The 14,562-nt window shown below is 38.8% G+C and overlaps 2 protein-coding genes and 1 pseudogene across 3 annotated transcripts in view; 2 read left to right on the plus strand and 1 right to left on the minus strand.

Annotated features, from left to right (window-relative positions):
- LOC130498508 (uncharacterized) overlaps positions 1-4,722 on the plus strand; it is a 7,389-nt gene extending 2,667 nt beyond the window's left edge. Inside the window, exons 3-6 of the mRNA XM_056991928.1 lie at positions 3,768-3,869; positions 4,132-4,262; positions 4,388-4,465; positions 4,516-4,722. Of these exons, the coding sequence (XP_056847908.1) occupies positions 3,800-3,869; positions 4,132-4,262; positions 4,388-4,465; positions 4,516-4,548 (312 nt within the window). The 5' untranslated portion in view covers positions 3,768-3,799 and the 3' untranslated portion in view covers positions 4,549-4,722. The remainder of the gene's footprint in view (positions 1-3,767; positions 3,870-4,131; positions 4,263-4,387; positions 4,466-4,515) is intronic.
- A 3,988-nt stretch (positions 4,723-8,710) lies between these two features.
- On the plus strand, positions 8,711-11,576 carry LOC108819004 (probable sugar phosphate/phosphate translocator At1g48230). Of its 2 annotated transcripts, none has more exons than XM_018591985.2 (10): positions 8,711-8,976; positions 9,285-9,399; positions 9,591-9,698; positions 9,809-9,840; positions 9,935-9,985; positions 10,110-10,171; positions 10,274-10,535; positions 10,738-11,003; positions 11,096-11,190; positions 11,266-11,576. In XM_018591985.2, exons 2-10 carry the CDS (start codon positions 9,307-9,309, stop codon positions 11,404-11,406), a joined length of 1,110 nt encoding a protein of 369 aa, XP_018447487.1. In that variant the 5' UTR covers positions 8,711-8,976; positions 9,285-9,306; the 3' UTR covers positions 11,407-11,576. The 2 variants fall into 2 exon arrangements, with proteins under 2 accessions (XP_018447487.1, XP_018447486.1); XM_018591984.2 differs by having other exon boundaries at positions 8,712-8,976; positions 9,133-9,399.
- Positions 11,577-11,939: 363 nt separating this feature from the next.
- On the minus strand, positions 11,940-13,272 carry LOC108820316 (novel plant SNARE 12-like; annotated as a pseudogene).
- Between the last annotated feature and the right edge of the window lie 1,290 nt (positions 13,273-14,562).

The following is a 14,562-nucleotide window of genomic DNA, read 5'->3' on the forward strand; positions in this document are numbered from 1 at the left end:
AGTACTGCAGAAGGTAAATCAGAGAGACAAAATACACAAGCACACACCAATAGCTTTATTAGAATCGCCTTGTAAACCCTATTACAAGTTCTGCTTAATCAGCTTTACACGTCTAGTACTACACCCTAACACACGCCACTGAACAATTCCTAAGCTACCCGCTTATGTCTCTCCACCGTCAAGTACTTCAGCCCCTGCTTCAGCACGACCCAGAACACTTGCAAGTGCTTCTCTCCCTCTATAAGATCAGCCTCTGTGTCTCTGTGTCTCTACAGACGACCACATAGCAATCTTATACTAACTCCATGTTCCCGAAACCCTAGTCTCCAAGGAACCATAATATGGACATCTTCCATATCAATAAGTGCAACTTTCCTTTTCTTGGAATGCACTTATTCCTCTTCCTTTAAGTCATAAACTTGCTCCCCAAGTTTATTCCTCTTTGTCTTTTCTTCAAGATACTCCCTTGCTCTCCAAGTCTACACGACTCCAGCTCAGCATCTCGACTCCACATGGTCTTCACCACTCACTACGACGTCTGCTTCAGCAACTACGTCAGCGACTACTTCAGGGCGGACATCTTTACATCAACAATCTTCTCCTTTTAGCTTTGTGTGCCGATCAAGCACAACCTTCTTCTGGTGCAATAACCACGTTTCCCACCTGGAAACTTCCACGCTTAATGTGCTATTCTCCCCCACGAGATGTGCACCATACCATGTTTTTCTCCCCCATGAGACAAGCATCATCTACTTCAGGACGTCCATCACTATGCTCTTCTCTCCCATGAGATATGCACTCCTTGGACCAGAACGTCACCATTCTCCCCCTGCTTGATTGCATACTAAGCTAAAACATATGCTTAGATGTCAAGCCTTACAGACACACCTGTCTGGTACTGCATCACGATCTGATGCACTTGTCAAGCTACCTCTCGACCCACTTCTGTTGAGGACCAGGCTTCCTTCATGTGTCGTCTCCTTGACCATGAGCCTCTTCTCAACCACCCTGAGTGTCCTCTGCACTCGTTGCTATAGCCTTGGAGTGATTTCGCTATCACCCTCCTGAAGATCCTCTCGCATCACTTCCTGACGCACTTCGATCTCCTTCCCCTTTGTGCTACGGACAACTCCGTGTCCTAACTCCAGACTTGATGCTTCTTGATCTTCCTCAAGATCACTCCTACCAGAGCTGCATCCCTCTTCTGATGTCTCTTTCTTGATCTCATCAAGTAAGCCACTCTTGGCTACAAACACCTCTTCAACCCTCTTGGGTTTAGTGAACGCCTTGTTCACCCTCTTGACCATGTTTCTGCTCTTCTCACGAGCAAAACACTCCACCTTCTTGTGTCCAACCTTCCCACAGAACCAACAGCACACCCGATGTTGCTTCTTCTTTGGCCTGACACAGTTGCTGATGCACCTATCAGCCTCCTTCCTCGTACCAGTTACACACCCATGCTTCAGACCCTCCTGTGTGGACTTCATGCAGCTTCACTGATGTACCACTTTCGACTTGTTACTCACAGCTCCGCGCTGTAGTACTTCCTGCCGCACTCCTTGTCGTACGTCCCGACGCACTTCCTGACAAGTCTCTTTGGCTCCACCTTTTGATGTGCTTCCACGCACAAAATGTGACAGCCCCTTCTGTACTTCCTTAGTACCTTCAGCTTCTCGATATCCTAGACCCTAGTTTACCTTGGCTGGTTGTCCCATCGAAAGTATATTATCCAACTCCTTGGATCCACTATTGAGCATCCTGATCTGTTTGCGATTGTCAGCTAAATCACGTTCCAGCATCCTTGCCCTCTCTCGTTCCCCAATGACAACTTCCCTCAACTCGCTCACCTTCTGCTCAAGAGACTCATTCTTCTCATTCACAGCAGCAAGTTCTTCACGAAGTTCTTCAATCAGCTCGTTCTGCTTCTGAGCCATATCTTCCAATCTCAGATTCTGATCCTTGACCCTCAACCACTTGTTAAGCAGCACGTGATACTCCTCATCATCTGTGCTGAGATCTGAACCATAGGATTCACTAGATCCCTCCTTGCGTGCACCAAATGCAACAAGATTCACCTTTCCATCTTCTTTAGACTCTGAATCATCAGACGACTACAATGGACTACCTTTACCCTTCCTTGAGTTTGGACATTCACGCCGTGTGTGTCCAACACTTCTACACTCAGAGCACTTAAGCTCTCTTCGTTGTACCAACGGACAGTTAGCCCGTATATGACCAACTCCTTCACACTCGTAGCACTTGAGACCTTCTCTTCTTCTGCTACTGACACGATCACCTCCCTGGCGACCAACCTGATTTCTCCCACCTGAGAAATTCATTCTCTTGCCAAAATTCCTAGCCAACATGCCCACGGCATCTTCAAGCTCCTGAATTTTCTCTGCTTCCTTGTCAACTACAAGGGCTATACTCCCTGGCGTACTTCCTGATGTAGACACCGAGCCACTGCATGTCTCCATCTCTTCCGCCTTCAGCATACCCACAACCTTGTCAAACTTGAGCTCATTCGTGTTTGCAGTCATATTTAGGACCGCCTTATGAGCTCCAAACCTTGCTGGAAGACAGCGTAGCAACTTCTTCACCAGCTTCTTCTCCTTGTACTTCTTTCCAAGTACACATGCTTCATGCGCCATAGCACTGAGTTTGGCGCTGAAGCTCGCCACCGTATCCGCATCTGACCACTTCAGATTCTCAAACTGCGACCCAAGATGATCCAGACGTGTCCTCTTGACACTGTCATCTCCTTCAAACGAATTCAGCAGGATCTCCCACGCCTCTTTAGCTGAAGTACTCCCCTGAATCAGCTGGAACTGCTCTACTTCAACAGCTCCGAAAATCGTCGAAAGCGCCTTTGCATTAAATTTTGATGCATTGCGCTCTGCCTCTGACCAATCCTCCTTTGGCTTAGGTTTCTTCCCATCTGCTGTGACTATGGTGGGCTCCTCTCAACCAGTCTCCACAGCTGTCCACGCATCTTCATTGATTCCTCGAATCAACTGCTTAATGTGAGCCTTCCAATGACCATACTGGTCCGCTTTCAACACGATTGCCTTCTGCACAGAAATAACCGTGTCCATCTTCACCTCTAGGATCACACCAGTAACTTAGGTGACCCGCTCTGATACCACTTGTAAGTGCAAAGACGACACAAACAATAGTACTGCAGAAGGTAAATCAGAGAGACAAAATACACAAGCACACACCAATAGCTTTATTAGAATCGCCTTGTAAACCCTATTACAGGTTCTGCTTAATCAGCTTTACACGTCTAGTGTTACACCCTAACACACGCCACTGAACAATTCCTAAGCTACCTGCTTATGTGTCTCCACCGTCAAGTACTTCAGCCCCTGCTTCAGCACGACCCAGAACACTTCCAAGCGCTTCTCTCTCTCTATAAGATCAGCCTCTGTGTCTCTGTCTCTCTACAGACGACCACATAGCTATCTTATACTAACTCCATGTTCTCGAAATCCTAGTCTCCAAGGAACCATAATATGGACATCTTCCATATCAATAAGTGCAACTTTCTTTTTCTTGGAATGCACTTATTAATCTTCCTTTAAGTCATAAACTTGCTCCCCAAGTTTATTCCTCTTTGCCTTTTCTTCAAGATACTCTCTTGCTCTCCAAGTCTACACGACTCCAGCTCAGCATCTCGACTCCACATGGTCTTCACCACTCACTACGACGTCTGCTTCAGCAACTACGTCAGCGACTACTTCAGGGCGGACATCTTTACATCAACAAAGAGGACGACGTCGGTGAAGATATAGGAGCGATGGTGGTTTGTTCGTGCGAGACGCTTGCGAATCATCTCACCAACTGTGGTTTTCAGGCTACTCCTTTAGGTGAGAGGGTGAAGCAGTCTCTGCTAATATCTTTGATCCTTTTGTTGTTGTCGCTGTTGAATGATGCTTCTGTATGTTTGATAACTTGTTTAGATTTGTTCTCAATAATCATCAGAGTAGGATTCAGGCAGCTGATTCAGGAGATAATGAAAATGTATAAAGTTGCTTCCTTTTTTTTGTATTGTTACATTTGTTTCAAGGGTTGATGTAATAGTATAAAGTTGGTTCCTTATGATTTATGGTATTGGTGTATTTGTTTCAGGAGATCGTGTAATCAAGGCGTTTTATGATCAAGGTGGGGATAATTCAGCGAATGATGGGACTGGTGGTTATCTATGGCTGGGACAAAAGAAAGCTTTCCTGATTCTTGATGATGCAGAGAATGCAGCTATGGTAAGATATCTCAGACTTAGACTGATGCTTTCAATAAGTAGAATGTCTTGCACATATGTTACATTTTGCATTGATCTATATCCCTATGTGTTTATGAAGTAACAAGTTCGTGTACTTCTTGTAAGGCTGCGGTGGAAGTGGACAAGCTTGACCATCCCAGTCAAACTAAGGAGATAGCTTTTAAGAAACAGACTGAGCTAGAGGAGATATATGCTCGGGCACACGTCGAAATAAATCCTTAATCAGCTCGTGAGAGGATCATGTCGATGGTTCCTATAGTCGATGAATCTGATTTGTCTCTGAAGAAATCTGATTCCTGGCTTATTATTTATCAAATTTTTGTATCAAACTGCAGTTGTTGTTGTTGTGTTGCTCTATTTGTAAAACTACAATGCAAAAATGGCATAATTTTTATGAAAATGACTATTGTATTTGTATCTATTATGTTTTTATGGATACATAAAAAGAGTTTAAATTTAAATTTCTGATTTCTGATTTAAGGTTTAAGTATATGTTTAGGGTTTAGAACTCTAATGTCACACTATAACCTCAAATCTTAACCCCCAAACCCTATTCACCAAATCCTATTCCCCTAACTCCAAATATACTACAAACTTAAAAAATTTGAGATCTAAACTTTAAAATTTATATCATAAAAACCAAACTTTTTTTTGGCATCATAATTTTGAGATGGGGATAGAACAGATAATTTTTTTTAGCTAATCGTAAAGTTTAATCCTTACTTTTATACAACTTATAAAATTTAAACTATAGTCATTTGATCATAAATTCAAAATTTTATGATTTAGTGTTTTGTTAGAGTATAAACTCCAAACCCTATTCCTAAACTCTAAAAACTCTACTTCAAACCCTAAGGACTAGACCACAATTATAACACTAAATTTAATTAATTATAAATGCCAAAACAAATTTTATATTTTATATTCTAAACTCTAAATCTTTAACTAAATTATAAACCACAAAACATAATTATTAAAATTTATAAACTCTAAATCTTAAACTTAATTTTAAGAGTATATATACTAAACATATAAACTACATTGAAACTATAACTAAATTTACATGAAATTAGTTTATAAAAACAGAGTATACCAAAGAAAAAAAAACAAAGAGGAAAAAACCTTCACCAATAAGAGAAGCCAATTCATAATGGTGAGGATAAATAAAGTGCTAATCTCCACCGTTGATATACCTAAATCTAATGGATATAATTATTCACTTATTTTTCAGGATCTCTTTCTCGAGATTAACTCTATTTACCCTTATGAAAAAAAATTCAACTTCTTTATCCCCTCTCTTTTCTCCTTACCCATTTATGTGTGCATTTTCTTTATTAACCTTTCTTTCTTTAATATATTTCTTCTCCAGCTCATTAAATCATTTAATTTTTTACATAAATTCAATCAATCAAACACAACAACCAAATGTGATCTACAGACAACCTTAACCAATCAGAATTGAGCATGCCCTACATGTCTTCATGTTTCTCTCCTCTCTCTCCTCTTCTCCACGTGAAACCCTTCTTCCCCAACTTCCATTGGCGATTTTGAAGCTCCAAGATCAGGTAATTCTTGTCCGTTTTTCATGAAAATTTGTGTGAAATATCTTTTAAATGTTTGTGTATATCATGGGTAACCTAAAAAGTAAGAATTTTTGAAAATGTGAGAGAAAAAAAATGATTTGTAAATCTGTGTATATGGATTTCGGGTATAATTTATGTCCATTTTTATGTAATTTTTGCTGGAATACTTATAAAAAAGTGTATAAATCGGCTAGTGTAACAAAAGAAAGATTGAATGCAAATTTTAAGAGATTTAAAAGGATTTTGTAAACTGTGCTTATGGGTTTTAGGGTATATTTTATGTACATTTTGAATCCATTTTGATAATTTCTTGGCTGTAATTTCATTATTATGAATTATATATCATGGGTAATGCAAAATCTAACAAAAACGGATTAAAATTGATTAATTAGTACAAAGATAATTTCTAGGCATTATTAAGATAACTCGTTTTACTAAAGCAAAGTGGTATTACTAATATTACTAGTATTACTGTTTTACTGTTTATATAATATTGAAAAAAATTAGTATTAGTAAGAGTGTACAGCGTGGGAATTAAATTTAAACTTCTTAATAATGCTAATTGTAATTATAATTCATTGTTATTTCAGAAAAATGCAAAATCCGCATTATACAATCATTTGTTTTTGATTATGGAAGATATTATTTTAAAGATGGGGCTGAAATGAAATGGATTTCGGGAGATGGTGAAGGGGAAGATGAAATCCATACTATTATGTTGAAGAAATCAGTGGAGGAGATCACACGCTCTGTTTTGGTTGAGTGTATTTGCAGAAAGATAAAGGTAGATAAGATGGAAGTAAAAATTAGTTACTTTCTAATGCTAATGTATTGGAACAATCCATCATATATCTAGGAGGATGAAGACGTTTTTGGTTATCTAATGCAAGTAAATAAAGAGAATTGTAGAAGTATTCTACATGTGGAGTTCAACTAAATGGATGATCCACTGATTTCTATGGTGGTCTATCGGATAGAGAGGCTAGTGAAAGAGGGGCTACTGATAGAGAGACTACTAATATAGAAACTATTGTTACAGAGGCTGCTGAGACAGAGGCTGCTGAGACAGAGGGTGGTGATGAAGATAGTACTGAGAAGGATGCAACTGCTAATAAAGGTGTGCTCACATTTTACGGAGACATTGAGATGCATGATAATTTCACCGAAAGAGAAGCAGGAGCATCAGTTGAAGTCGCACCAGTTGTCTATAAGGAGTGGGATGATGGTATGGATTTGGTTTTAGGTCAAGAATTTAGAACCAAAGAGGAAGCGAAAACTCATATTCAGACAGCTTCACATCTGAAATGTTTTGAGTATGCAGTAACTAAGTCGGATACTAAGAGATATGTGATAAAATGCGAGGAGAGAAAGAAGGCTGCAAACGGTTTGTGCGTGTGGCAAAGTTAACGGATTCAGATCTTTGGACGGTTAGAACTTACATCAAGCAGCATAGATGTTCTGCTGTTACCACAAGAACACTGCCTAATAGAAGGAGAGGCACAGCACAAATCGTTGCAGCTGTTATGGCCTAAGATTATCCAGGCAGTTTTGACACACCACGTCCCAAAGATCTGATCGATTTGGTTCAACACAGGGTTGCTGTGGATGTGTCGTACACAATAGCATATAGAGAAAAAAACTAGCTGCTAATAAAGCGCGTGGAACTCCTGAAGAGAGTTATTCTTTATTATATTGTTATATGCACATGCTGGAGCAGACGAATCGTGACACAGTAACTCGTGTGGTTGTGGATGAGGAAAAAAAATAATTATCTGTTTTGGGTTTTGAGAGCTTGCATAGAAAGGTTTCGAGCAATGAAAAAAGTCTTCGTTGTGGATGCAACACACCTGAAGACTATTTATGGAGGAGTGTTATTTGTTGCAACTGCTCAGGATCCCGATCATCACCACTACCCAATTACATTTGGTGTTGCAGATGGTGAGACCTTTGAGAGTTGGTTCTGGTTTATGGAACAGCTGAAATCAGTGATATCCGATGTCACTGGATTGGTGTTTCTTTCGGAAAGAAACAAAGGATTGATCAAGGCAGTATGTCTAGTGTTCCCTCAGGCCGCTCATGGGTATTGTATATGGCATTTGTCTCAAAATATTAAAGGCTACGTCCGTAACAACAGAGATACATGTGCATTTAAGTTTATGGAGTGCGCATATCAACTGTCTCCTTCACCCTGCACATCAACTGTCTCCTTGACGGCATTCTCTGCCCCTCCGACGACTAAGGCTTTTCTCTAAGAAGTGAGTCTATGACTTTAGATATATAATATGTTTAGTTGTTTAATTGTTTTAACCGATCAGAGCACTCTTATCGGTCGATTATTTCACGTTAGTTTCTTAATTCAAAAATATTATTAATTAATTAAAATTATATTAATGAATTAAACTTTAGTAGTTTGGACCACTAGAAAACATACAGCTAGCATTAAAAATTGGGAAGGATATCTAAAATCCTCTACTGCAAGATACTTTTGAGTTTCTTTCTTAATTTTCTTTAGATTTTTATTGTTAAGATATTAGTTGGGCATTAAACCATTGGAGGTACTCTTATGTTCATATTCTTAGATAAGTATGGGGGGAGCTGATTATTAAAAAGTGATGTTTGAGAAAGAAGAGAAAGAAAAGGTATCAAATCTGCAATTTAAGAAATGAGATTTGGAACATCGCATATGGGGGCCCATTCACCCCATAACTAAATGCAAAAGAAGCACCATCCAGTAGATGAAACCACAGGCGTTAGATTTTGGAATGATGAGAGGGAAGATTCATCTCCACCGTTATTTGTTTTAGTTAATTTTGAAATAAAATCTTCTAATTAACTCGGTGAAATATCATTAATTAAAAGTTGGTAAATCTCTTCTTCTTCTTTCTTGAGATATGCAAGCAAGGAAGCAAGCATTAGAAAGTGAGAGGTCTGAGTAACTTATATACAGTCTCTGAATAAGTCATTCTTCATCGAAGCTGTTACGCATTCATCATCTTCTACTCCTTTAGGGAGACTAAAGTCAATCAAAGGTCTCCTGCGTTTCTTCCTTCGCTAATGCTAAACTAGATTCGCGCTATTGATTCGAATGTTCTCAGGCTTCTCCATATCGAGGTATTGCTACCTCTCTCTCCACTTCCGTCTCGTCGGATCTGATCGTGATCTCTCGATTTCTCCCCCGTTTTCAATGCAATAAGCTAAATCTCAAGTGCTAGATAGAGAACTTATATACTTTTTTTGATTTTGGGATTATTATTATTATTATTTCAGATTTAGATTCAGTGGAACCACTCTCCCATCTTGTTGCGTGCGGGGATACATTCAATGTATTGAACTCAGTATCGTGACTATCGAACAGCTGTATTGAATTTGTTTGATCTTGGTGTTGTAACTACCGAATCTACGGGTGGTTTATTAATTAGCCTTTGCTTTTGAGAGAGGAAGATGGCAAAGATGATAAACAAGACGCTTGTACTAACCTATATCTACTTACTCATCTACGTTCTTCTCTCTTCTGGTGTTATTCTCTACAACAAGGTCAATTTCACCTCTCTCTCTCTCTCTCTCCTTTTATGTAGTCTGTTGCATTCTTTTGCATCTCATTGTGTGTGTGTGTGTATCTATATTATCCTGGAATGAATCGAAATTTTAATGCATATGAAATGAAACCATCCTAGAGGCTGACTTTTAATTTGTATCTCTATCTGGTATTGGATTTTCATTCGCAGTGGGTTCTATCTCCCAAATACTTCAACTTTCCGCTTCCTATTACATTGACTATGATCCACATGGGATTCTCTGGATTTGTCGCCTTCCTTCTCATTCGTGTTTTCAAGGTATATTCCAAACTCTTCGTACTACACTGCATGTTACATAATTTGTTTGGAGTTCTCATCTGGTATTTTTTATTATTGTCAAGTAATAAGTATCTTCTTCTATAATGTAGGTTGTCTCTCCTGTTAAAATGACACTCGAAATGTAAGCCCACCTTACTACTATATTCTTTCTTCCCTTTCCAATGTAATTTACATTATCTCTTTTTCTCTTATAACATGTTTTCCCTCGATTCCAGATACGTGACCTGTGTGGTGCCTATTAGCGCATTCTTTGCATCCAGCCTCTGGTAAGTCTTTGTTCCATTTACACTGGGACGTATTAGGTTTTTAGATGTTCTTTTCTCTAGAACAGTATTATATCAAATGCTGAATTTGTCATTGATTGACAATATATATTCTGTCCTATTGCAGGTTTGGAAACACTGCATATTTGCACATTTCAGTTGCCTTCATACAGATGCTCAAAGCACTAAGTATGTAAAACTTCCTTTCGGCTCAAAAGCTTATATTAGTACGTGAAATCTTTGACCATATTGCAAAGCTTATTAACACGTGAAATATGGAATGAATGACAGTGCCGGTAGCAACGTTTATCATGGCCATTGTTTGTGGCACTGACAACGCAAGGTGCGACGTCTTCATGAACATGCTGCTGGTCAGTGTTGGAGTTGTGATATCCTCCTATGGAGAAATTAATTTCAACATCATTGGGACGGTCTACCAGGTCATGGGGATATTTGCTGAAGCACTTAGACTGGTGCTAACTCAAGTTCTTCTTCAGAAAAAGGGCTTGACATTAAACCCCGTCACAAGCTTATACTATATAGCTCCGTGCAGGTACACAGTTCAAAATTTCATATTAGTATCAGCTTAAGATAGAAACCTGTATCCATTTATAAAACTTCATTGACTTGATTTGACTTCTTGGTCTTTTGTTTGTCTTATATTATATTCGGTTGCATGCTTGCCAACATCATGTATTATATCTTGCTGAGATTCCAAGAATCTCCTTTTACATGTTTCCCTTGATATTTTGCAGCTTTGTCTTCCTGTCCTTGCCTTGGTATGTATTGGAGAAACCGAACATAGAAGTCTCGCAGATCCAATTCAACTTCTGGATATTTTTCTCAAACGCTCTCTGCGCACTTGCCTTGAACTTCTCCATATTCTTAGTAATCGGAAGAACAGGAGCAGTGACCATGAGGGTTGCTGGCGTTCTCAAAGACTGGATCCTCATAGCTCTCTCCACTGTCATATTTCCTGAGTCCACAATCACCGGTCTGAACATTATTGGATACGCAATAGGTTTGTTCCCTTCTTCTTGTTATAAATTGGGATAAAGCTCATAAATTCTCATGTGCATTTGTTTAATTGTATATCGTCTTTTGTTGACGCAGCACTATGTGGGGTTGTAATGTACAATTACATTAAAATCAAGGATGTGAAAGCGACTCAACCAATCCCTGATAGCCTCCCAGATCGAATCACAAAGGTACAGTTGATTATTCTGGTTAATGACGCAGCTCCGAGTGGGGTAGTACTTATATGATTCAAAATAATTGATCAGGACTGGAAGGAGAAGAGGTCGTCGGATGGTGAGAGCCCCAGAGGAGGAGTAGAGCTCAATGATGAGGAAGCTCCCTTGATAACGTCGTCACGGTTGTCACATATCGGGCGGACACAGCTTGGAAGCCACACAGCCGTCTGATCAAACGTACAGATGAGACTGAGATAGACCCATATGTTGTCTCACTTCTCAGGTGAAAATGTCTTTTAATCTTGGAACTCAAAAACATTTTCCAAATAGAATTTTACCTCCGGATTATTATTACTTAACATTGTTAAAGAAACGCAATTGGCAAAATTATTTTTATGGTGTCTGATAGTTATAAGTTTTTTTCACCACACATTAGCTCAGTGACCCCTTTTCGTCTTATATGCTACAAACAGTTCTGACTTCTGATTTTGTGCAGTACCCCCTGGATTTGATTTGAATTTGTATATTTGTTATATTCTATTTATATCACCATCAGCCTCACCCATGGTCCGTCCTCTCTCAGTCCAGACAAAAGCCACAGATATGAAAAATAGCCTTCTCGATTGCGCTGGAGGGACTAATCCAGGGAAGTCTCCAATTTCTTTGTTGTTTGGGTTCACGATCTACCACTTTTTTACAAGTAGGGTTAGAAACCAAAACATTATATGAAAAATAGGAGAGCGCAATGGTGCATTTATCTGTCGCTACCTGAGAGAATTAGTCACAGTTTTATTAGCTTTTGCAGCGTGTGAGAAACTTATGTCCTATGAGAGATTAGATTATACAAACCTGTCTTCCCTATCTCTTTCAACAACGAGCCCCATTTGATCAGTCTGTAAAATTTCTAGGTCAGTGCGTCTCATAAGAATATCAGGACAAGATGGGGCATGCTTTGTGTTACCTGTCCCTTTAGATGATTAGCTGCGGGCTGAGTACCAATTTCGACTGTCTGGTGAACAACCTGAAAAAGAAACACTGAGGGTTATCTAGAGATATAGGACCAGTGACCCGAGTGGAATACACTTCTTTGTGTAACTTACCTGTTTAGAGTGTTCAACACCCTGGTCAGTCTCGTCCATCCTGTTCATCATCGACAAGCTCTTGGTTTGACATTGCCTATATATAAACGATAAAACAAAAAGCATAACCCAAAAGTTCATATTACATGATTAACTATTCTACAACATGTAGCAGCAGGCAGTTTTAGGCTTCCAATAGCAACTTCATATTCTTGTTGCCGTAGAAGTTTAACTGAAAACACAACCGATGTTGACAGAGACTCACATGAAGCCATTTGGACGTTTTCTTCTGCTGTGGGTTCACCAGTGACTCCAGCTCCCGTATCAAAAAGCTCAACTTTCTTGTTTCCTCGTGTATTAAAGAACCTGAAGTCACCACACAACAAACATCTTAGCTACATTTTGCTAAAAGGATCGATGTGAAAAAGGTACAGGTACATACATTGTCACAATTCTGCTTCTTGGAAGTAGTACTTACGTTTTTCTTAGTGCAACACAAGAGTTGAGTTCCTTAATCTGTCATAAGAAATATCAACAAGCGGATTTTTTAAAAGACATAGAAACCAAATGCTACCAAGAAACTAAAGCAGAGAGAGATCGAGACATTCACATAGTGATGTATTGTCCACATAATTTATAATACTGGCTATTGAATGATCACTTAAGAAGTATTAGACTAGCTAGAATCTCAAAATTATTACCACTTCCACAGATATGAAGAAGAACACAGAGATTATACTATGTGCTATAAGAAGAAGTGAACTCACCATAGATTATTTCTCATCATTCAATTTCTTATTTACTTGAGGAGAGTTTCAACTTTCAAGCTTCCCCATCTTTAAGCTCACGATCAAACTCTTTAACAAACCTAACGTGAAGCACATTACATTAGTAGATTAGTGCACTAAAACACGATACAGAAACATGTTGAAGAAATAAAACTAAAGAAACACCTCTTAGAGTCTCTCATCTTGTCAGCAAGTTCTTCGAGTAGCTTTGCTTTGTGTATTAGAACCATTGATCTTATCAACCTCTGGAACCCATTCATGCAAAAAGTACATTTTCAATCAACATCTTGATGATCACGCCTCTTTTCTACAGAAATAGTTAGGAGAAAGCTTAAAAGTATTACTCCCTCCGTTTCATTTTATTTGTGGTTCTAAATTTATGTACACGAATTAAAAAAACATATGATTTTCTATATTTCCAAAATAAAAATAAGATTACCTATACACTTAACCATATTTCATTCAATAGAAAAATAAAATGGATAGTATTTTTAATAAATTTTGTATTGAAACGATACTTATTTAAAACAAATTTTTTTCCGTATAACGACAATTAAATCAAAACGGAAAGAGTAGTATTATTTTAAATTTGATGAAATAAATATTTTTTTGGAATGAAATAAACAAATTTAAAATTGTTGTGAAAGTAATATTTCTGTTATCTTATTTCATCATAGAAGTGTTCCTTATATATGAGTTACATGTCGGTTATGGGCTAATACATAAAGGCCATGAATGGGTCAAGACTACAAGTACATAAACTAATGGGCTGGACATCCACATAAGCAATTATTCATAACACTCCCCCTTGGATGCCAGAACCATATAGAGCTCGTAGTGTGCTAATGCTGCCTCGTTAAAACCTTACTCGGAAAACCCAGTGGGACAAAACCGAAGTGAAGGAAAAAGAGTACAGCACACACTACTCCCCCTGGTTTGGACCTCCGTGTGGGTCTCTGAACTTGTGCATCCCAATCTGGTGCACATGTTCCTCGAACGTTGCGGTCGGTAGTGTCTCGGTGAAGGGATCAGCTGAATTCTTCTTTGAATGAACTGGTAGCTTCCTGAACGTCTTTATGTCTTCTGGAACTCCATTAAGATGTGGTCAGGATGTACTTTCTTGTTGCTGATCACTCTATGGACGGATGACACTTGACTGGCACACGGATTTGGTTGGTCATGGACCATAACCAAACGACCTCGCGACTTGCCTGGTGGGGGTCTGAAAGATATCCTGCATCAGTAAAAACTAACCAAATTCTCTTTGTTTGATTAGTATAAATAAAACAAAATCTTTCGTCCATTTCATAAATATGGCCGGACTTGTTCAATGGTTCTTGACCAGAACATATGGACTTTCTATACATGGGAGAATTACATTTATTCTCATCCATCTACCATGGATGGATCTCGACCATAAATTCTTTCAGAGATTCATGGTCCATTCGGATCATACAGTTGTCCACTGTGTGTCCCGTCCATAACTTTTATGAATGACAACCATATTATAGTTTTGATGT

The sequence above is a fragment of the Raphanus sativus genome, chromosome 8 (genome assembly GCF_000801105.2).
Source record: "Raphanus sativus cultivar WK10039 chromosome 8, ASM80110v3, whole genome shotgun sequence".
NCBI classification, from domain to species: Eukaryota; Viridiplantae; Streptophyta; class Magnoliopsida; order Brassicales; family Brassicaceae; genus Raphanus; species Raphanus sativus.